General features: G+C 31.5%; 2 protein-coding genes and 1 non-coding gene across 3 annotated transcripts; 2 read left to right on the top strand and 1 right to left on the bottom strand.

The window, feature by feature from the left end:
• The first annotated feature begins 1,387 nt into the window (after positions 1-1,387).
• Positions 1,388-4,868, top strand: LOC108855065 (probable cyclic nucleotide-gated ion channel 6). The gene is made up of 8 exons (XM_057008911.1): positions 1,388-1,511; positions 1,607-1,713; positions 1,812-2,412; positions 2,485-2,697; positions 2,769-3,088; positions 3,180-3,291; positions 3,611-3,847; positions 3,929-4,868. Exons 2-8 carry the CDS (start codon positions 1,643-1,645, stop codon positions 4,637-4,639), a joined length of 2,265 nt encoding a protein of 754 aa, XP_056864891.1. The 5' UTR covers positions 1,388-1,511; positions 1,607-1,642; the 3' UTR covers positions 4,640-4,868.
• Positions 4,869-11,137: 6,269 nt separating this feature from the next.
• Positions 11,138-11,210, bottom strand: TRNAF-GAA (transfer RNA phenylalanine (anticodon GAA)). Its single transcript has one exon. It is a non-coding gene; the product is annotated as a tRNA-Phe (tRNA).
• A 9,962-nt stretch (positions 11,211-21,172) lies between these two features.
• Positions 21,173-24,604, top strand: LOC108855577 (probable LRR receptor-like serine/threonine-protein kinase At2g23950). Its single transcript, XM_018629430.2, has 11 exons — positions 21,173-21,702; positions 21,801-21,933; positions 22,029-22,100; positions 22,267-22,410; positions 22,506-22,577; positions 22,660-22,719; positions 22,803-22,903; positions 23,001-23,129; positions 23,210-23,554; positions 23,626-24,005; positions 24,075-24,604. The coding sequence occupies exons 1-11, from the start codon at positions 21,597-21,599 to the stop codon at positions 24,444-24,446; spliced, it is 1,914 nt and encodes a 637-aa protein (XP_018484932.1). The 5' UTR covers positions 21,173-21,596; the 3' UTR covers positions 24,447-24,604.
• The last annotated feature ends 419 nt before the right edge of the window (positions 24,605-25,023 follow it).

Raw genomic sequence — 25,023 nt, 5'->3', positions numbered from 1 at the left:
AGTTAAAGACAAATCAGTGTAGAGATGTTCAATTTAGGCTACAATAATTTTGGCAAGCTTGAAATGTTAAGAAAGGAGAAAAATATTGGGGTTGATATGTTATTGATTAATGGGAAGGTACACCGATTTCTTATTTCAGTTTACCAGTTAATGATTGCTTACTTTTAAAGTATCAGTTTTCTTATGCATCATCTCCTTTCTTAGATGGTGCTTCTACATGCGTTAATCAACTTTCTCAAGTTTAACACTTTTAAACATTTCTTGAAAGAAAACTCAGTCTATGACACGAGTATTTAAGATTCCAACTAAAAAAAACTTTTTTATGACTATTAATTTTTATTCTATTTTTATTAAATCGATTAGTAACAACTACTTATGCTATTTTACTTTGAACTAAATAACTTCAAACAAAATAATATATTACGATCGCTAATCATATAAAAAAATCAGGAAATATTATTTTTTACATATTTTTATTTTACATATTTTCTTTACTAAAACCATATAATAAATTATGAATTTAAATAAAAAAAACATACAAATACGGCGCGTATCGCCTGAATATCACTAGTTTATAATGATTGTTAGAATTTTAAAAACTAATAGTTATTGACTAATAGATTCTAACATTCTTATAAAATCAAGTATTATTGGTTTGATGATTCTTTAATAACATATACAATCCATTGTTATTCAAAATGATTGGATTTTAAAGATTATAATTCTATCAAAATCTTGTGTTATTTGGATTTGGATTCTTAACATTTTAAATCATAAAACAAGACTTTCAAAATATTGCAGGTATACTCAAGATTCTCAAAATCATTGTAATACAATAGTTTATAGACTTTTGAAATATAAAAACTCAGTAGAACTTTTTATAAGTTTAACAAATTTCTTAATTCTCAAAATCATTGTAGTAAAATAGTTCTAGCAAGATATTTTCATGGAACTAAGTGTGGTGGAGTGACACATCTGAACAAAAACAACTTTTTGTTTTCGTTTTGCCCATTAAGATCAAGTTGGATTGTAATTTAAATTTTGGTCCAAATGTGCTTTTTTACCAAAAAAATTATATTTCTTCAAAACAAACATGCTTAATTGTCTCTGGGCGTACCTTCAATTTTGCATGCTAGATTGCTAGTATGGATTCGTACCATTTCTTAATTCCTTCTACGATTTCCAGTAACCATATTATTACATGTGAATGTTTGCATCTATCTGACAAATTTCCATTCGAATTTACAACTCCAGCTCTTCTGGGTCCGAGTCTGTATGGCCCAAAAGATAAAATAAGGCCCTAGTGGGAAGATATTTTGGCCCACAAAAGACCCATTCTATATACCATTTCGGTCAGAGCATACTGATATCCCGAATGGGACAAATGGAGAGAAGACAGCATGGTGGACCCGACCCGGACAGCAACAAGAAGAAAGTCAATAATTTCACAACTCCCTCTCTCTCTCTCTCTCTCTCTCTCTCTGCTTTCTTCATTGCCGTCAGATTCGACTGTAAGTTTATCTTCATTCTTCTATATGTTCCTCCCGAGATCTCAGTTGCTGAAAACTGTCCGAATAATATTTGATTGAAGTACGTTTTTTTCCAGTTTAGGGAATTCATGAGTTGAAGCTTAAAGAAGAGTATGTTTGATTGTGGCACAACAAATGGAGTCAAATCTCAAGTAATCAGTGGCCATCGTGAGAAGTTTATCAGGTAATACACATACATAGAGCTTAACCTCTTTTTAATTGAATCTAATCAAAAAGCAGTTTCTAAAAAATATCCGAGTTTTCTTGATTTTCTTGAATCAGGTTAGAGAGTATGGACTCAAGGTACTCCTCCTCCCAGAGCTCCGATAACAACACGGGCCTAAACAAATGCACGTTAAACATACAAGGAGGAGGACCCAAACGTTTCGCTCAGGGAAGCAAAACATCATCCGGATCTTTCAAGAAAGGTTTCAGAAAAGGCTCAGAGGGTCTTTGGTCCATAGGAAGATCCATAGGACTCGGCGTCTCGCGCGCTGTCTTTCCAGAAGATCTCAAAGTGTCGGAGAAGAAGATATTCGATCCGCAGGACAAGTTCCTCCTCCTCTGCAACAAGCTCTTCGTTGCTTCCTGCATTTTAGCTGTCTCCGTGGACCCGCTCTTCTTGTACCTTCCGTTTATAAACGACAAAGCCAAGTGCATCGGTATAGACAGGAAGCTGGCGATCGTAGCGACGACGTTGAGGACGGTCATAGATTCTTTTTACCTCTTTCACATGGCTTTGAGGTTTAGAACAGCGTACGTTGCTCCTTCTTCAAGGGTTTTTGGGAGAGGAGAGCTTGTGATTGATCCTGCACAGATAGCTAAACGGTATCTGCAGCAGTACTTCATAGTTGATTTGCTTTCTGTGCTTCCTGTTCCACAGGTATATAACAACAAACAGACATCTCTTTAAGTTGTGTTACTTTGTTGATGTTTTTTTTTGCATTTTATTCAGATTATAGTTTGGAGATTCCTATACACGTCTAGGGGTGCGAATGTTCTGGCGACAAAGCAAGCACTTCGGTACATAGTGTTGGTTCAGTACATTCCGCGTTTTCTTAGGATGTATCCTTTAAGTTCAGAGCTGAAGAGAACAGCGGGAGTATTCGCTGAAACTGCTTGGGCTGGTGCAGCTTACTATCTGCTACTCTACATGCTTGCAAGTCATGTTAGTAACCATTTTTCTTATTCCTTTTTGTTTCTTTGAGGGAGTTATGTTCTGATAAGTGTCGTTTGCAGATCGTTGGGGCGTTGTGGTACTTGCTTGCGTTAGAACGCAATAACGACTGCTGGATCAAGGCTTGCCACAGCAGGGAAGACAGCAACTGTACCAGAAACTTTTTGTTTTGCGGTAACCAAAACATGGAAGGTTATGCTGCTTGGGACACTGTGAAGTATTCGATTCTTCAGGAAAAGTGCCCTGTCAATGTCACTGATGGGGAAGAGCCTCCTTTTGATTTTGGAATCTACTCGAGAGCTCTCTCCTCTGGCATTGTTTCGTCTAAGAAGTTTGTGTCAAAGTACTTCTTCTGTTTGTGGTGGGGATTACAGAATCTTAGGTAATGAAGAAGAAAAAACAAAACAAAAAAACCATTTAGGTTTTGAGTCTCTTTTTATAGTAATTAATCATGTGTTTTGTCAAAATTGCAGTACACTTGGTCAAGGGCTTGAAACTAGCACATACCCTGGAGAGGTTATATTCTCCATAGCACTTGCTATTGCTGGACTTTTACTCTTTGCCCTTCTCATTGGAAACATGCAGGTACAAAAAAATAACAAGAGCTTATTCGTTTTTTTTATGTATTACAAAGAAACAATATTCAAAGAGAAATGATTAGAAAATATATGAATTATCAAAATTAGATATACAAAAAAAAAAAAGATTAGACAAATTTGTGAATTTGTACCAACATTATTGCTCGATTTAACAGATTTAGACTAATTTAGATTGATTTAAACATATTTTAACCGATTTATAACGGTTTAAATCGGATTTTAAAGAAAATCGGATTTATAGCCTAAACCGATTTTTAGAACCATGTGAAGAAACATGTAATGACAGGCCTGTGTTTCTGTGACAGACTTATCTTCAATCGCTAACTATCCGGTTAGAAGAAATGCGAGTCAAAAGACGGGACTCAGAACAGTGGATGCATCATAGAATGCTTCCACCAGAACTGCGAGAACGTGTCAGAAGATATGACCAGTACAAGTGGTTAGAGACGCGTGGAGTTGATGAAGAGAACATTGTTTCAAACCTCCCAAAGGATCTTAGAAGAGACATCAAACGTCATCTCTGTCTAGCATTAGTCCGAAGAGTAAAGTCTCCTCTCTCTCTCTCTCTCTTTTATTAAACTCACTCCATTGTTTGAAACTGAACTGTCTCTCTCTCTCATTAGGTTCCATTGTTCGATAATATGGATGAGAGGCTGCTAGATGCAATCTGCATGAGGCTCAAGCCATGTCTATACACTGACAAGTCGTTCTTGGTTCGTGAGGGAGATCCTGTGAACGAGATGCTCTTCATAATCCGTGGTCGGCTCGAGAGTGTGACCACGGATGGTGGGAGAAGCGGATTCTACAACCGGAGTTTACTTAAAGAAGGAGACTTCTGTGGGGACGAGCTTTTGACATGGGCGCTTGATCCCAAATCAGGTTCTAACTTGCCTTCCTCAACGAGAACCGTCAAGGCCTTGACAGAAGTAGAAGCTTTCGCTTTGATAGCCGATGAGCTTAAGTTTGTGGCGAGCCAGTTCAGGAGACTGCACAGCAGACAAGTGCAGCACACTTTCAGATTCTATTCACAGCAGTGGAGGACATGGGCTGCTTGCTTTATCCAAGCTGCGTGGAGACGGTACACGAAGAGGAAGAAACTTGAACAGCTTAGGAAAGAAGAGGAGGAAGAAGAAGAGGAGTCTGCTGCAAGACTTATTGCAGGAGGAAGTCCTTATAGCATTAGAGCGACGTTCTTGGCTTCAAAGTTTGCTGCAAATGCACTTCGTAGTGTTCACAAGAACCGGACTAAGAAGTTGAATTTGGCACCACCGTCGACTAAAGAATTGGTGAAGTTTCAGAAACCCCCAGAACCTGATTTCTCTGCTGATTGCTGAAGATCTTTGGCCTTGTATTGATCAGATTCTTTTTTTTTTTTGGTTTTACTTGTACACAATGTCTAAGTTAAGAACAGATCAACTTGAAAGATTTATTTTTTCTTGGTTATAAAAAAAATACTTAGTTGGGTGTTTTATAAGTGCTTGGTAACACCCCAAATATTGTAATATAAAGTATAATATGTGATTTGCCTTCTTCTTTTTTGATAAGAACATTTGAATTATATTCCATTGAATTTTTTTTTCAAATATTATCCAATGACAAAATTTAGGTGTGTTGTCTGCAGATTGAGCTTTCGTAGATTCCACTTGTCTTTTATGCGTGGCATTGAAGTTGTTTTTCTAACATTGGATATGTACTAGACTTTGACCCGCTCAACCGAACGGGATTTTAATTTTATTTATATATTTACATATTTTTTACATTATTATATGTATATATTTTTAATATTAGTCATACATTTAAATATTTATTTATTATTATTTTGTTTTGTTAACCAAATATTTATTTATTTATGCTTATTAATTTTAGATAATATATTGTTGTATATATATAAGTTTAAGATATGTTAATTTATATACATGTATTATATAGTATGTTAGTCTGTTGGACAATATATTATATTATTTTAATATAAATATTTCTATTTATGAAAATAAAATATATTAATATATCATTTTAGTCTAGTTTTATCATATTTAGTTCAACATAATTATTATTTTAATTTGATAAATTATGAAAAATAACTAAAGTATGATAATTTTTTTATTTTTTTAAACAATAACTAAACTTATATTGAAGCATAATAATATTCTAAAATATTAAAATGTTGTAGATTATATAATAAAATTTATCAATAAGTTAATAAAATTAGATGTTATATATTATCTAATTTTATAATAATGTTTGTGTGATTTATAAATTATTATTTTTTAATTTACTTTTCTTATTTATAAATTTGAAATATATGTGAAAATTAAATTAAGTTGGACCTACATAATAGAGAAAACAAATTTTTGGATACTGACAAAGGTATTTTACAGAATTTTTAATTTTTTATAGATTAAAAATGAATTAGATTTTAAATTATATTTGATGATAATTAAAATTTCAAATAACTAATTTTCGAAATATATTTTAAAAAGATTTTAAGTGATTTCAAAAAGAATTTGATAGAATCTTCTTTCAAATATTTATTTACTTTTTTAATAAAAATAAGATATAAAAAGATTATCATAACATATGCAAAATTTAATAAATTTTATAAAGTTGATCCAAATTTTAAAGAATCACACATAAAATGAAATGGTGACTTCTATTTTAATATATAAGATGCTATTACAAACTATCTAAAGTATTACAAACAATTATATTTCTTACGTCACACTGAGATCTGTTGAACGTGTTTGTTTGACATGAGGAGCAACATGATCAATTGTTTTTGCAAGCCAACATATTCATCCGATGACACTAATGAAGTAATTTGACCCTTTTTTATATATATAAAGTCGATTGGATTTGCAGATCTCAAAAAAAATTTGTATGTTAAACGTTAAAACTAGTGGAAGATTAGAGACCAACAAATTGATAATATTTTGCTTATTCAAAATAAGAGGATTTATCTGTGGAAAACAATACAGCGATTGATAATCATTGAGGTGATTTTTTTCTGATAATCTGGATGTCCGGCGAATATACATCCAACTGATTAATTTCTTTGAGTTTGTCCATCGGTACCAGAGAGGTCCGGTTTTTCGTAATAAAAATTAAATACTTATATCGTCTGGCCACAAAAAAAAAAAATATGAGTTTGGTAGGTTTTAAACTCAAAATATTTAGCACATTTCCAAACCTGCCGTACTATTTTAACATGCTTCTGTAGTTTTTTATTGAGGTGATTTTGATTTTTTGAATGCAAAATTAAGCTAGACTATATTTATAGTTAATGTGATCATTTAAAATACAAATGAATTTGGTTCTGAATTTGGTTCTGAACTTAACTTCGTTATAACACAGATTATAACATAACATGATTGTATATACATATATATATATATATATATATAATTTATATTAAAAATAAAATTTCATAAGTCCATAAGATTAATATATTTGATATCTCAAAATAAGATTGATATTCATGCATTTTAGATCGAAAGTTAAATAGTTATATAAAAATTAAACATGTCGGAATTCTTCTCAAAAATAAAACTTTAAACACCTCAAAACAATTAAATAAACCAAGACCTATTTAGGTGAATATACAAAACATTCTCGGTAATTAGCTATCTATGCAAATTTTAAAAGTATTTGCAGATGTGGTTAATTGTTGGTACTGGTATGCCAATAAAACCCTCAGCTGCGTTTCACGCACCAAAGCCATCTACTGTGGCCGGATTTTGTTTAGACTGAATAATAACATCAGTTGACTCGATTTTGTTTAGACTGAATAATAACATCATTCGCTCATGTCATCATCACATTGCAAACCTTCGAACGTAACGGTAGTTATATTACAAACTTTATTTTACTGATATGGCGCTATGTCATCATCAATCATCCACATAAACAACTCGGAGACGGACTCATCGAGTTGACTCGGTTGCTCCACCGTGTCACCATCCGATTTGTATACATCTCTAGGGACCCACATCTCTCTCTCTCTAATATTTTTTCGCGGATCCACATCACATAGTTCCATCTGTGGGATCAGATTCTGCATCATCATCATCAAAAGGAATAAAAAGATCGTTAATGAATCTTTCGTTAGATTGAAATACACAGAAACATCTCAGATTTAAGTCATTTTTCAGACAAGAAGAGAGCTCTGTCAAACAGATTTCAAAGAAGAATCAATCAATAGATTATTGTGTAAACGCTACTTCCAAAAAGTAGATCTAAAAAAATAAAGTGTTATAGAGTAAGTGAGAAAGAAACAATTATTTTTCCGAGAAAATCTAAGAAATAAAAAAAGAATCTGGTGAAATGATTTATGGAAAAAAAAAGAATAAGAAATGGTGAGAGAGAGTTTGGTGCTTATTTGGTTTCTCATCTTCACCAGCCAAGCTTCTGCAACCATGACGAAAGAAAAAGTGGAGTAGAACAGAGAGAACGATGAGAGAGGAGTAGAAGAGAGAGAGCCATGAGAGAGAAATAGATTAATAGTAGGGGCATCTATGGGATTATGAAATGTTCAACAATGATTTTCCATATACCTAATTAAGTTTAGTTTCATAGGTATGCAGTGCAAATTCCCATAAACCAAACACTTAAATAGGGCTGGGCAAATAAACCGAACCCGAAAATCCAAACCGAACCCGATCCGATAAAAATGAATCCGAACCGATCCGAACCCGACATAAATACCGAATGGATCTTGTTTTTTGGTATTTCGGGTTATGGGTATTACCCGAACCGAACCCGAATTTAAATGGATATCCGATAGGATCCGAAATATTCAAAATCCCAAAAAGATCTACACCAAACATAATCTCAATTCATAATACGTATTCAAAATATATTAAGATATATTGAACATCTGAAATATTTATCTATTACATAAAGGTTGATGGTTTTAATACATGAAGATTGATGATTAAAAGTTGCTGTTAAATTTTGAAATATTTAGATTTAGACTTAGATTTTGTTTTCAGTAAAAAATGTTTCTTATTTCATCAGGTCGTAGTTTTCGTTTTATGATTTCCTTTTCGTTTTATTTTGAATGATCATGATTGATGTTTCTTTCTTGTTTTTAAATCCATTTTATTTATGTTTTGGTTACAAAAATGTACAAATTAGGTATTCGAAACCAAAACAAACCAATTTTATTTATGTTTTGGTTACAAAGTAGGTATAAATCAGATATTTTTAAACCGAAGAACCGATTGGGACCCGAACCCGAAAGTACATTGGATTGTACCGGTTCTTTGAAGATTTACTAACCCCGACCCGAACCTGATAGAATCCGAACCGGTCCCGAACCGAACTTTTAAATAATCCGAATGGGGCTAATTTTGATAAACCCGAAAAACCGAAACCCGATTGGATAAAACCGAAACCCGATTGGGACTCCGAATGCCCACGCCTACACTTAAACTTGAATGTATGTATAACAGTTAAAAGTATTTAAATAGTTATGTGCTTTTGAAACGCGAATCAAAACATAGTTTACATTTAAAAGAATCATGTGGATGACCAACCACTTCTTTCTATCTTTGTCAAAATCCATCCATGTTTTCACATTGATCAAGAGACATATCAGTAAACCTGTTCTCTTTTAATCTTGTGATTTCGTCTGTAAGTCGAATAAAATTTAACGCGAAATTTTCTTTTTCTAAACAAACATATTGACTATAAATATAGAGTATTCTCATTTGCTCAAAAATAACATCACCTTAATAATTACTTCAAAAATAACATCACCTTAATAATTACACAATGTCAATGGTCAACGGCTTCATTCGATTCCTCAGGATGTGATTGTATGATCATTATATAAGTAAATGTTTACTCCCAACTTTTAGTTAATCCAAATTCCACTGAAAAAAGCACCAATCAAATGGAATACTATTTTCACCTATTTATTATAATCTAATCTATTAAAACTGAAATATTAGTTAGAATTAACTCGCCGGGTCAGTTTTAGTCAAGTGGTTAAGTGGCACCCAAAGCACTGGGGTTCGACTCCACCTTCAAGGATTTCTGGGTGTGAGATTTCCCCAAGTGACAAAAAAAAAAGTTAGAATTAACTCTTAATTCACTTAATATTTACAATGTTTGTCACTGGGAATATAACTACTCATATATTCTATCATTAATTACATATTCATAATTGATGTCAAAAAAAAATTACATATTCATAATTTTAAAGCATTACAAAAGTTTCCTGATTCGAATAGTCTAACCGAATTATATGAGAATAGATTCGGGTAAACTAAACCAATAATATTATATCAATGATAACTATTTACCAGACACAACTCAGTTATATGTTTTTCTACCGCTATAAATCTCAGTCTCTGTATACTGCTGTGTTTATTTATTAATAAGCAAGTCTGTAAAATTGAGTGTATAACATAAAATATCCATGTTAAAATTATTTATAAATCATCACTGTTAAGGGCCAGTTTTCATGTAGTGCACGAAATGGTTCCAAACCATGAACTACAAAGTTGATGGTTTCATCAAATCAATTTGTGTTATGTATCTAATGTTTAAACATTCAATAAATTGAATATACTAATATTTCTTCCATAAACTAATCTACAAACTAAAGTTTATCGGCTATAAATAACTATCCAATTGTTTGTCATAACCACCTTAATATTAAACATGGTTTACTAACTTGGATACACAGAATCTTAACTAGCTCCACAAAATATTCTTTTAATATTACAGTTTTCAAAAATTGATTACAATTTACGTAAATTAAGAATGGTTTTGACATAGATATTATGCATATTAGATTTTATTTGCGATTTTAGATACATTCCATCTTAATTGATTCCACAAATGTTCCTAATATCATTCAAACTTACTTACTTTGGTGTACAATATCTCTAATTAATATCATACTTTTTTGTAAGTATTACTATCATATTATATTGATCTTTCTAATACGGATTGTATCCTAAGTCCTTGACAAACCATATATTGTATAAACAATAAAATACTAGAAACCAAATATATAAAATGAACAACAAAAAAAAATTATTTCCTATATCTATTCTATTAAAAAAGAATATAATCTATTAATATAAGAGAAATATTATACAAAAAATATAAACATGACTGGAAAACACAAACATAAAAATTTACTTTTCAAAAAGAATATAAAACAAAAATATAGGCGTCCTTTTAAGGATGGGTTAGAATCTAGTTACTATTTAAAAGGGGAAAACATACATACAAGTTTACTCTGAGTTTAGTTAGAGTAAAACAATTTACTCCATTTTCTTTTTTATTTATTTCTTTTATTGCAGTTTTTTTCCTGGAAAACGGTTATTTCATATCCAATATATCGCGATATATTCAATTCATACCCAACATATCAACATTATCGCGATATGTTCAATTCATACCTGATTTATATTTTCGTGCCAAAACATACATGAACTTATATGATCATGCCAAAACATATCTCACTTATAATTTTAGGTGAAATCATACACAAATCGCCACATCAGCTGACATGTCATCTACTTTTGTTCAAGTGGATGCTACGTCAACTAATTTTACTGACGATGATGCTATGTGTACAATTTTATTTTTAAAAAATAAATAGTCATTTAACATAAATAATTTGTATGTCAAATTTTATAAATTTTAGTCTTATATAAGAAATATATTCGTAAGTGTTTCAATCATATCACTAACCGTCCTTATAAAAGTTATATACGTGTTGTAATGATTCAAATCCATTATTAGTGTTGCAGTCTTATTACGATTTATTAATCATGGATATGTTATTTATATTTAAAAAAGTGGATTTTTATTATTGCGGTGAGCGTGGATCGAACACGCGACCTTCAGATCTTCAGTCTGACGCTCTCCCAACTGAGCTATCCCCGCTTATTGTCTTGATGAGTATGTTTATCATTAATATCCAAACACATATCTGTTTAAGAATATTGATGTCGTGAATGCATTGTTTTCATGATTAATCAAGAGTAACATCTGCAACAATAATATTGAATTTGAATAATTACAACACATATAAAACTCTTATAAGGACGGTTTCTGATAGGGTTGAAACATTTACGAATATATCTCTTATATAAAATTAAAATTTAATTAATTAATTAATTTTGTTAATTTTACTAAATAATAAAATTTATAAAACTTCACATTTTCAAAAATTTTATTTTTATTAAAATACTATGTAGTTTTTCAATACACATGATATCTTCGTCAGCAAAATTAGCTGAAATTGCATCTACGCGAACAAAAGTAGATGGCATAAGAGCTGGTGTGGCGACTAGTGTATAATTTCGCCAAAAAGTAATAAATTCAGGTATATTTTGAAAATATATTTTGGCAATATCATATAAGCAGGCCCGGCTTAAAACAAAGATGGACCTTGTACCATATTTTTTTCTTCATGAATGAATTTAAAAACTAGACCTTAGTTTATAAGAGTTTCAAAATTAAAGATCCTAAACTAGTAAAGAAAATTAAATAAATATAGGACCTAATGCATTTACACCTCTAGCCAGGGGTGGACCCAAGTAGAGAGGAGGAGATGGGGCCTGTGCTACACATTGTTTTGATTTTTTTTCTTTAATAATTATCTAAAATTTATGCAAATACCCCTAATTTATATATGATTTATAGTATGTGCCACATACAAAATAAGTTGCTCGGTCCGCCTCTGCCTCTAGCACAGCCTTAAAGCCGGCACTGCATATAAGTCAGACATGAATTAAACATATCGCGATAAGTTGGGTACAAAGTGAATGTTTTCCCATTATTTTCCACCTTTTTTACTTCGTATTACCCCCTCCCCCACCCACCTCTAGCCAGGGGTGGACCCAAGTAGAGAGGAGGAGGTGGGGCCTGTGCTACACATTGTTTTGATTTTTTTTCTTTAATAATTAAATTTATGCAAATACCCCTAATTTATATATGATTTATAGTATGTGCCACATACAAAATAAGTTGCTCGGTCCGCCTCTGCCTCTAGCACAGCCTTAAAGCCGGCACTGCATATAAGTCAGACATGAATTAAACATATCGCGATAAGTTGGGTACAAAGTGAATGTTTTCCCATTGTTTTCCACCTTTTTTTACTTCGTATTACCCCCCCCCCCCCCCCACCCACCCACCCTTTTTTACTTCGTATAACCCCCCTCCCCCCACCTCCAAATCAAACCTTGCTTAAATGACAAACCACTAGTATTATTCTTCAGGAGTTTCTTCCGAATTTCCAATTTGCTTAAAATGACTAAACCTTGTATCTTAGTTTCACGTGTACACCACCGCTTGCCCTTTCGATCTCCCTGCTCTTTAGTTTAACTTAAAGTATTTCCAATCTCATTTTATTTTTATTCAAAAATAAAATTTGGAATAAAAATATTTTAGTTTTATTCTAAGTTTACTCTATAATATATAAAATAAGTTTATTCTATAAATATAATCATTTATTTACTTTTGTCATCATTCTATTTTTCTAAAATATAATATTATCAAAGGTTTATTTGTGTAAATAGCCATATTTAGAAGAGAAATTAGGTAAGTGACAATGATTTTGACATAATTTAATGTCACTTACCTAATTTCATTATCCTTACATGTAAAAGGTTTCCAGTTGCAAGTGAGAGAATATGTGACGTTGTTCTTTCGGTGACGTATTGATAACCATATATCGATATAAAATTATTAAACTAGAATATTAACAAAAAATAGCACAATACATATTATTCAAATTTTAAAATGTCTATGATTGTAGAGAAAAAGATAATGCTCACCCCAACATTAACTCAAACCTTATATAAGCTAAACCCAAAACACTAATCGCTAAACCCTAAAAAAATATAAACTCTAACACAAATATCAAAATGCGCAAATAGTACATGTTATGAAACATTATTAGAATATAAACATTAAACCCAAATAAAATGGAACAAAATAAACATCATATGTAAATTGGTGAAATTATGAAATGACTATGATTACATGAAAGAAGTTAATGTTAACTTCAACCTCAACCCCCACCTTACAAATACTAAACCATAAACCTTAATCTTTAAATCCTAAACCTAAATATAAATCTTAAACTCAAATAAAATAAAACAAAATAAACAAAATAAAATAATACATATTGAAAAAATAATAAAATGTTTATGATTGCATTGAAGAAGATAATGGTAATCCCAATTCAGATTGACTGTAGAAAAACAGATGAAATTGACGAAATTAGAGAAATGAGATGGAAGAGACAACATAATATGAATATCATTCTATTCAACATCACATTGTATTATATTTCATTTGATGTCATAGTAAAATATATTTCATTTACATTTAATATATTATTTATTTTTACAAATTCTTATACACACCAATATATAACACATATATACACTAATACAAAACTCATCAATAGAACATGAAACAACAACAAACAAAATTAAACCTTCTTTTCCAACCATCAAATGAAATATAACATAGTAAGTAGTACAATATATATTAATAAACATAGTAAATAAGAGAAGAGACAAATTTAAAAGAAAGATAATATGTTCTATTTCATAAAATAGTATAGAAATACACGTTTTGCTTATCTACTGCCTCGTCTTCGAACCCAAAATTGGAACTTACAGGTTTTCACGATTCGTCTTCACTCAATAACATAAAATGAAATGTATGTATAGAAAAGATAGGGCATTTAGTTACTTACCATATTATTATTATTTTTGTTATACAACCCAATTTCCTTATTATCAAAATATAATTCAATTTTGTTATAGAATTACTTTGTTTTTAACGACGGAATAATATATGATCTATTGGAGATAGTTTTAGTATCTGGTTTTAGACAATGGATAAATTATTAAAATCACCCTTTGGAATAACTGCAAATAGCCAATGGTGATATTACAGTGCCAAGAGTATAAAATTCCCTCAAAAATCTAATTAAATGGCACTGACCTACTAAGGCCTAGAAAGATAAAGATTTTACAGAAGAATTATATTCTTTATATTCAATCAGTTATTGTTAATAAAACATTTAGAAAATTGTTTGGAACCGGCAAATGTTCTTCGAATGATTATTCCACTACAATTTCATATAACTTTTGGTGGATTATAACATCTAAGAAAATTAAACTACTTCAATACAATTTATTTATTATATTTAATAATAAAAATATGTTTCTTTTTTAAGTAAATTTTTGGGGAACATATGGTTTTTCTTTTTACTAAAACTCAATGTTTCAAATTAAGGTTTCCAATCCATTTTAGATGGAATTGTTAACAGAGAAGCCAAACATTAACGAAATATTAATTAAGGATTTAAATACATAAAATTTTAGTTGGGAATTTTTTATTCAATATAAAAATGTTCGGGTTTAAATTACTAAAAAATCTTATTGATTTATAAAATTTGATTTGTTTGAACTAGTGCTAGTAGGTTTGGGCTAACATATAATAAAGCCCAAAAGGTTTCCAACGGTATCTTCACGTATAAATGCATAATGAACAAAATGATATATTTTTGTATCTTGTATTATATTTATCTATACCCGTCACAAGGGTATATATCACCTTTACCAAACATGATAAATCCCTTATAACATGATTATTAGGCAGTTCTTAGGACGATGTTTTTAGCGGAATATAAGAAATTGTTTCTTAACTTTTAACTAAAAACGCAAGAACTGGGCTATGTGCGAGCATATTACGTGGGGCATGTGCGAGCAGAAAGGTTCGCCTGCACAGTCGGGCTACTAACGTTTACTATTTTTCAGCTCTTTTCAATATTTAAAGTTTAAACTCTTCTATCGATTTTACAAAAACAAAAAAAAACGCTGAATTTGGTGATGTTTCACTTTTCAAAAGTATTAGACAAACTAACTTTTTTCAATAGTAATATTGATATATGCTAGTCATACGACAAACATTTTTTATTTATAAAAATCATATATGGTCATTGTTTGTATGATATTATAAAAAGAATAAATTATATTATTTATTTGCTAGCAGTCGATTTAAAACATCATACAGCGTTGTTGTTTTTGTATTTATGAAATACGGAGCTTATTTTTTAGTTGAAATATTATAAATGGTCGCATATGCAATAACGTATGTACAAAATAAAAACGTTGTAAAGCTAAGTTCAAAAAAAAAAAACGTTGTATATCTGAATGCTTTTTCTTATTACACTATTGCTTATTTGTTTTGTGTAGCATGTATCAAAACCGTATATACGACTACATTTTATCTTTTTTAAAAAAAAAGTTTTAAAAAAAAACACGGTTACAAAGGCATATATAAAGCATGCACGCAAAATAAAATAAGGTTGAAGAATAGTAAATTTTTAAATATCACGCATATATAAAGCATGCTCTTTTTAAATATTGAAAAGAGCTGAAAAATAGTAAATTTTTGTTAAAATAGTAAACATTTTGACCAAAAAAAAAAAGGTTGAAGAGAAAGAGAGCAACAGAGGGAGTTTGGAAGAATGATATCAAATAGGGAAATTGCAGTAGAATAAACGCACTCCGACGAAGATTTGCCGACTGTCTTTTATTTTGTTTTTACTTTTACACTTTTACTTTTATCTTTTACTTTTCAATGTACTTTATTTTACTTTGAAATATTTTGCGGATATTTTAGAATTCCAAAGCCAAAACGCAAGTGTTGCTTGTGTGGTGAGCTTTACTTCACGAACTTCTATAAAAATATCAGTTGATGGGGTTTTGTGTATATAGCTTTTAAGCTTTTTCATCTCATTTATCTTGTTCTCCCTTTTTGCGAGTGTGAGAAATGTGAATCAAAATCTCTTGCTAACATGGATGATATGTTTAGTCTTTTTTTTTTTTAATTTCAATATGCAAGTCTTTTAAGAGATTTGACCTACAATTTGTTCCAATGGAAGTTTTGATTTGAGCTTCACAAATTTTTAGATTAGATAACATCTAAGTTTTTCTAAAGTAGGTGATGGTGATTTGGTGATGAAAAGCATATCTATAGTATATTTCGTGGATCCGTCTCACACAAAATATTTCACTTTCAATTGGTTAATCAAAATAGAACGCCATAAACTCATTACAAACTCTTGATTAATCAGCTGACTAACCTATAAATTATATTGGAAGATTAATCGGAGAGTTAAGGCCGGATAACACGTAACCGAATAATATTTATAGACACTTATAAGAAAATGTCATAAGTTCTAAACTTTTCTAGTCTTCTAAAAAGTTTTCAAATCAATAGTTCTTTACTCTATTTTGATAAATAAATATTATATAAAACTTATAAATAATTTTTCAAGTTTCAACAGCAAAAATTTTGTTTCAAGAAAATTACAAATATAAAAACCTAACACAGAAAGAAACTAGTATTTTGCACTTTAATTTCGGATTCTATTGCTAATTTAAACTTATTTATGAGGGCGAATCATATAGAGGTAAATAGTTTGTAGGCATAGTACAATTATATTAGCATGAATATTTTTGCACCTAAACCATGTTTTTGGATTCATGGGCAGGTTATGCATGTATCATTACGTGCATTCAAATATTTATAATGCATTATTGTCGAAAAGTACGTCATATCTCGCATCATTAGAAAATATCCAATATCGCTGATGCTTTGAGTCTCACTTAATTATCAATATAATGTTATATGTTCTCAACGATGGATACACTTCAGTGGGTTATGTAGCTGCAAATATAGGAATGTACGTCGCATATGCCAGTAATGCATGTTTAATAAAGTTGAGTTAAATCATGATTACTTTTTTGTACTTTTGGTTTACCCGAACATAAATAGTGATAACTCAAAACAAATAGTGATAACTCTTCAAACATTGTTATGAAATCTCTATGCTTTCCTCTTCAGATAATTCTATGTGAATTATAACCCGTTTGGGTCTTCAGTTTCAGTAGCCTGCTATATACGTCACATGAGGACACATGATATGTTGCTACAACCTTTTCTGGTCAAAGATGTTGCTCTGAAATTATGATTACAGAAATGTTCTATAAGAAACAACTAGTACTAACCAGGCCGAGTTAATTCTGGTGATAAAAAGGTTACGGTTACAATATTACCATCCAGATTCGATTGGCACTAGAAATGATGTTTTAAGCTAATAATGGTATTAGGGTTGGTTGGTCTCGGACTTAGAGAATTATTTGGACCTAAGGACCAGACACCTCCTGGTATAAAAAAAACAACTCGTACTAAATGTATGTTGATGAAGCGGCCCAGATATATATATATATATTAATTAGTTTTATGAAATTTTTCTAAATTCAAGGTGATAATTATATATGTATATATACCTCTAAACCATAAATAATGACGTAAACCAACACATATTTTCGTATACCTGATGGTACAAATGATAATGGATCGAACTAAAGTGTTGTTTCCCATTAACTTCGAATGTGCTAGATTCGATTCTTCTTTCATCGAATTTCTGCAGAAGAAGAGTATATATTCAATTAAAAGCAGAAAGAACAAGTCAGGCGGACGAACACTATAAGATACAAATGTGTAGAACACGAATTTGAAGCATATATCATTGGTGTAATTTGTGTTTGTGAGAATATTGGCCCACATGATATAGATTAGATATTTTTATTCTTCTTTAAGTGGTTCAGAAAATAATATTAGCAAGCTTTTGTGAAAAGAGAGGCAAACATCAACGTTTAATTCGGCCACTTTAAATTTTATGAGGCGCAAATTATTGAGCAATATGATTCTGCTTCTAAATAATGGCTAGCTTTAAATATCAATCGTTTATTTACATAAATTCAAAATATTAATTTTGTATTATATATAATAAGAGTATTGCTATTTTATTTAAAATAATATATATTAAAACCCAAAGAAATTTTTTATTTCTAAATCAAAGATCTAAAATGAAATTTAATGAAAAATATGATGATAATATTTAACAGAAAACACATAAATCATATAATACAACAGTCAATTTTGCTTAAACATATATTTTATTTTGACTAAATTATATACTATGAAATGGGAGAGTTATTATTCTTCTTACTAATAGCTTTGGTAATAATAATGGGAGAATAACTTATTCATGGTTCAACTTAGCTCAAATGCGACAATTTATGAACTCAAGTACCATTATATCCTATTTTAACTAAACTATTCGCATTTGTATACTTAAACTAAAAAATTTGATTAATATCAATTTTGAAAAAAATCAGATGATGAGTTGAATCAGCTGCCACTTCAAATACAACAATAGAAATTGTTGAATATTTACACCTTCAGTTGTTATGTTGTTAATAACTAGAAAATAAAATTCTATATATTCTAATAAATTTATATTTTCAGTAATCTTAGTAAAATATAAATTTATATTTAAATCACATTTTATACTTTAATTACTACTGCTAATTTTTTTATATATGTCATCATATTAATAAACAATAAAATACTCAAAAGTTGATACAAATTCGTTGAGCCATGCAATACATTATACATGTCTGAAACCAAATATCATAATGATATCGTAGAGGCTTCACCGAAGTGTACATACGGTACGGAGGTTGGATCACAACTATAATAGATCTGAAACAAACCTTCACCACTATATTAAGAGAAACTGATTTCAATGTTGGTTCATGAATACAACGATCTCTTTTGCTAACGGAAAACATTTATTGAGTAATATGGATTATTGGCATATATACACACTAGCTAGGTAAATTTTAATGTTTTTTTTACCAAATTACATGTATATTAATCACAGTTTTTTTGCTCATAATTAATATTAGAAATGTTGCTGACAAAAAAATTAATATTAGAAATGTTATATGGAAATAGACTAAGCAACAAAAATAAGAAAAGGATAAAAGAAGCGTTACGTAATGTAATGATCACTGAAAATGCGTGAGAAGGAAAATAGGGAGACTGGTTGCATAGCATATTGCTCATGACCTCATCTTCATCTCCCAAAATGGGCAATTCTGGTCCATCTATGATGTTCTGTTTGAACTGTCCTTCAGAAGCTTAGCAAACAATCAAACTATCATCTTAATTACGCATATGGTAATTCTTCGATGAGCAATGTGAAAAACGAGTGAAAAGCAATCTTAATAACAACGAAACAAAGTGTCAATCACGCTACTACCATTGGTTATGTGTTTCTTCTTTATGTGTTCATTCTTTTACGTTATTAACATTCATACAAAAAAAAATCTCAATAAATTTGTTGCTTTTTACTATGAGTTTGAGAAGCATTTTGATGTGTTACATGATCGACTGGTTTAGAATATTACATGTTTTGTTATTTTTTAATCAAAACTTTAAAAAAGTAGAGAGAAACACGTGACAAGAAAGGATAACTAGAATCATAGAATAAGTAAATTGTAAAGCTAAATTATTAGTGTATTAAGTTTTTGAGAAGCCATAGTGTACTCCACGATATAAATGGTCAAAAAGGAAGAACACACAAAGTATAGGGACTTCTCAGAGAAAATGTAACACACAAATCACACCACATCAGGCAAGCCGGGAAGTAAGCCTTTTTCCGTATTTTACTCATTTTTTAGAAAAAAAATTCTTACTTTGTTTCACATTTCATGTATATTCTATAAATAAAAATGTCAATACCATGATTTTTTTTTTTGTCGTCCAATACCATGATTATTTAAAATTAGGGTTAAAAGGTTACAGTTACAAAATTACAGTGAAAATATGGAAGAAAATAAGAACAAGACAAAGGAAAAGGTGGCAGAGCACATCAGTCTCGTACCCACTGCCACTTGTATAGTACCGTGTTACTAGCGGTGGTAGCACTAGTACACTATACACGCCTATTCTTATTTTGTTTTATTTTTCCCTTTTTCTTACTCGAGACAAAAGATAGATTATTCATGATATTGAGCTATCTTATGATGACAATAACTTTTAAAAATGTTATTACAGTATTTTTAATGGTAGCAATTCTGTCAAGACCCATTAATAATATTAACACTTAGTATGAGTTTTTTTTATTTTCACTTAGTATGAGTTTTCCATTAACGTTTTTAAATATTACAAAATAAAGATAATAAACTATTATTTTGAATAATTTAAGATAATAATAAAATACATATATCAGAGCATAGCAAAGAAGAAAATTTAATTTGATTTTGAAATATTCAAATTAAGCACAAATATCTTTAAACTTACACTTATATTTAAGAGACTCATGCTAAAAATCTTCCACTGGTAAGTAAAATCTTAAATAATAGAAGAAAAACATAATCCAATCTATTGGTGACATATAGAGTTGAAAACCTATATACTTACAAACTACCAAAATCCAAATCTTTAACAAATTTTAAATTTCTTGCGCAGTAAATTGTTTAAAGAATGTCAAACTGAGATCATACTTCTTTTTCATATACTCATATTAATCTTGGGTGAGCTCTTTTATTATGTTTTCTCTCTCTCTTTGTGTTTGGTTGTGTGTGCGGATCCAACCAAAAAAAAAATACTTACAAATGACCAATTTAATTTAAAACTGGAAAACATGTGAAATTTCAACATACTTTATCACATACAATGCTATGAACCATTTTTGGGGGTTTTAGAAAACAAAACAGAAGAATAATATTTTCAAAAACGTACCCAATAATTAAGAATAATGCTCTATTTTAACTTTTTAAATTTCAAACAGGAACCAAAAGAAAAAAAAAAACTGATTCTCCATGCTTATGATTCTATTCCCATCCAAAAGTTGATAAAAATGTAAATGAAAACTTTTTTATGTTCTCATCCTCTATCTATTCCCAATGCATTAAGCTAATGTGCCACCCTTATTTATGTGTGAAACAAGTTTTCACAAAAATGGCATTAAAACAAAAAAAAGGAGAGAAACTGAACAAAAGTAATCTTCACACCAATACGGGTCCGTATCAGCTTTACAACCTCATTCTCCCTAGTCTCTCCCCCACACACTAACACAACTCTCTCTCTTCTACAAATCAAGAAAAAAAAAGCTCTCTGGTTTTAACCTGTTTCTGTGTGTTTGATTATCTCTCCCTTAAATTCATAACAATTCATACATAATTCAGTGCGTGCGAGAGAGACAAAGAAAGTTATTAAAAACAAAACCCAATAAAGAAAAGCAAAGCATCCATTTTTTTCTTCTTTCTTCTTTGTTGCTTTTGCTTTTCTCTCTTTTGTGGGCACAAACAAAACCATCAAAACAAAGTTTCTCTTCTTCAGTTTTTGTTTTTGTCTTTCCTTCTCCTTGAGGTAAAACCTTTCATGGCGGTTATGAAGAAAGATCCTTGTTTTCTCTTCTCTTTCGTCTCCTTCTTGTTACTCTGTTCCTCCACTTGTTCTCTCTCTTCTCAGCCCAGAAACCCTGAAGGTAAAGTATAACCAAAAAAAAAAAAATTACTTTTTTTTTATTATAGTTTCTTTGGGTGTTTGAAAGCTTCAAAATTTATGTTTTTTTTATGTGACCAGTGGTAGCTCTGATAAACATAAAGAACGAGCTACACGACCCTCGTGGTGTTTTGAACAACTGGGATGAGTTTTCTGTTGATCCTTGTAGCTGGACCATGATCTCTTGTTCTCCCGACAACCTTGTCACTGGCCTGTATGTGTTTTTTTATTCTCTCTCTCTTTGTTTTGGTTTCGAAAACAACATTAATATGGAGACAAAACTTCTTCATCTTCTTCTCCAATTGGCAGAGGAGCTCCAAGCCAGTCTCTTTCTGGTACTTTATCAGCCTCCATCGCAAACCTCACTAATCTCGGACAAGTGTAATATTACCACTTCACCCTTCTCTTTGTATTCTTTCTTCACAACAATACAACAACAAAAAAAAGTTTAAGACTTTTGCTTGTTTGTTTGTTTGTTTGTTTGTTTGTTTCTTCAGCCTCGATTCGACTTCTATGCTGATGGGTTTTGTTTTTTTTGTTTTTGAAGGTTATTACAGAACAATAACATCTCTGGCAACATACCACCGGAACTCTGTTCTCTACCCAAGCTACAGACTTTGGATCTTTCCAATAACCGGTTTTCCGGCGAAATTCCCGGTTCGGTTAACCAGCTCACTAGTCTCCTATATCTGTAACTCTCTCTCTCTCTCTTTAATAATCAAGAGCTTGTCTTCTTACTTAACCTCGTACGTAGCTAATTGGTTTTTTGTAATGATTCATTTTTAGGAGGTTAAACAACAACTCATTGTCTGGGCCCTTTCCTGCTTCTCTCTCTCAAATCCCTCACCTCTCTTTCGTGTGAGTGCTTTTTACATATTTTAAAACTGTAAATTTTTCTTTACTTTTTTTCTTGACTCCTGTTCTTGATGTTTTTGTTCAGAGACTTGTCTTATAACAATCTGAGAGGTCCTGTTCCTAAGTTACCTGCAAGGAATTTCAAGTAAGAGTTTTTTTTTTACATTTTAACTGTTCTTTCAAAGATTTTGACTTCATTTAAAATTGATTTTATTTTTATGAGTGTAGTATTGCTGGGAATCCATTGATTTGTAAAAGCAGCCCACCTGAGAGTTGTTCAGGATCAATCAATCCAGGCCCTCTTTCTGTCTCTTTAAGCTCCTCCTCTGGTAATAATATCTTCTTGACCTCTCTCTTTTGATTTTTTTTTAACCATTTTTTTTGTTTCATTAGTCTTTTAACCATTTGTGATTTTTTTTTTTGTAGGACGCAAGACCAACGTATTGGCGGTTGCGCTTGGTGTGAGTCTTGGCTTTGCTGTTAGTGTAATCCTCTCCCTCGCCTTCATTTGGTACCGAAAGAAACAAAGAAGGCTTATGATCCTCCGCATCAGTGGTTAGTGTTCCCTCATACCCTTGTTGGTTTTATTTTTCTCTTTGCTGTTCAAAGTTCAAATCTTATTGTTGTGTATGCAGACAAGCAAGAGGAAGGGTTACTAGGACTAGGGAATCTAAAAAGCTTCACGTTCAGAGAACTCCATGTAGCTACGGACGGTTTTAGCTCCAAGCACATTCTTGGTGCAGGTGGGTTCGGTAATGTCTACAGAGGGAAGCTTGGGGACGGTACAATGGTTGCGGTGAAACGTTTGAAAGATGTGAATGGAACCTCAGGGAACTCTCAGTTCCGAACCGAGCTTGAGATGATCAGCTTAGCTGTTCACAGGAACTTGCTTCGGTTAATCGGTTACTGCGTGAGTTCTAGCGAAAGACTTCTTGTCTACCCTTACATGTCCAATGGCAGCGTCGCCTCTAGGCTTAAAGGTATTTAACTCATTTTAGTTCACGAGATTGATATCATTTTTTAACTGATGTTTGTGTTGTTACCGTTACAGCTAAGCCTGCGTTGGATTGGAGCACAAGGAAGAAGATAGCGATAGGAGCTGCGAGAGGTTTGTTTTATCTACACGAGCAGTGTGATCCCAAGATCATTCACCGTGATGTCAAGGCGGCGAATGTGCTTCTAGACGAGTGTTTTGAAGCTGTCGTTGGAGATTTTGGTCTCGCCAAGCTGCTCAACCACGAGGACTCGCATGTCACAACCGCGGTTAGAGGCACGGTTGGTCACATTGCGCCTGAGTATCTCTCCACTGGTCAGTCATCTGAGAAAACAGATGTCTTTGGGTTCGGTATACTCTTGCTTGAGCTCATCACAGGGATGAGAGCTCTCGAGTTTGGCAAAACCGTTAGCCAGAAAGGAGCCATGCTTGAATGGGTAAGTAAGCCACTCACTCTAAAACTAGACCACATTGTATGTCTTAACAAGAGACGTTTGGTTGTGTAGGTGAGGAAGCTGCACAAAGAAATGAAAGTAGAGGAGCTTGTGGACAGAGAGCTTGGGACGACGTACGATAAGATAGAAGTTGGAGAGATGCTGCAAGTGGCTTTGCTCTGCACTCAGTTCCTTCCAGCGCACAGACCGAAAATGTCTGAAGTGGTTCAGATGCTTGAAGGAGATGGATTAGCTGAGAGATGGGCTGCTTCACATAACCATTCACATTTCTACCATGCCAACATGTCTTACAGAAGTATTACCTCTACTGATGCTAATGGAGACAACCAAACCAAACATCTGTTTGGATCCTCAGGGTTTGATGATGAAGATGATAATCATGCATTAGATTCTTTTGCCATGGAACTATCTGGTCCAAGGTAGAGAAAGAAAGAAAGATCATATCCCTCATGAGTTCAATTTTTTTTTTTTGGAGATGATATAGACATGTAAATTGTATGGAAATTTGAGATTATGGGGTCTAATGTTTACTATTTTGGATGTATATATTATTTATTTTGGAAGGTGTTTTTCTCTGTGTGTTTGTCTCTCTCAAAATCATTAAGACTTTATTTTGAGAATGTTTGTTATCAGTCACACATGTCTTTGAAGCGCTTGTTGTGGTCCAGGGAAAGCAATGTTTGGTCAAACTGTGACCTCTATGTGTTATATCTGCACATCAGTTTTAATGATTTTCTGACATGTACTTCTGTTTGTTTTTGTTTTATTAGTTTTTTTCAGTTTCACTCGCGTAACAAATTTCTGTAATTCATGATGAGAGGTACGAAGTCAAAACGTTAGGTAGTAAGAAATGATTGTTATATTTCAGATGAATAGTAGTAGATAGAAATTATAATTTTGAAATTACATAATTTTTTTACTACAAATAAAAAAAAGGCCTATTTGGATCAGCCTTGATAAAGTAAATTTTACTTTATAGGAGAAATAGGATCAAGATACA

Source organism: Raphanus sativus, chromosome 4, assembly GCF_000801105.2.
Source record: "Raphanus sativus cultivar WK10039 chromosome 4, ASM80110v3, whole genome shotgun sequence".
Lineage (NCBI taxonomy): Eukaryota > Viridiplantae > Streptophyta > Magnoliopsida > Brassicales > Brassicaceae > Raphanus > Raphanus sativus.
This window is presented reverse-complemented; position numbering and strand designations above follow the sequence as displayed.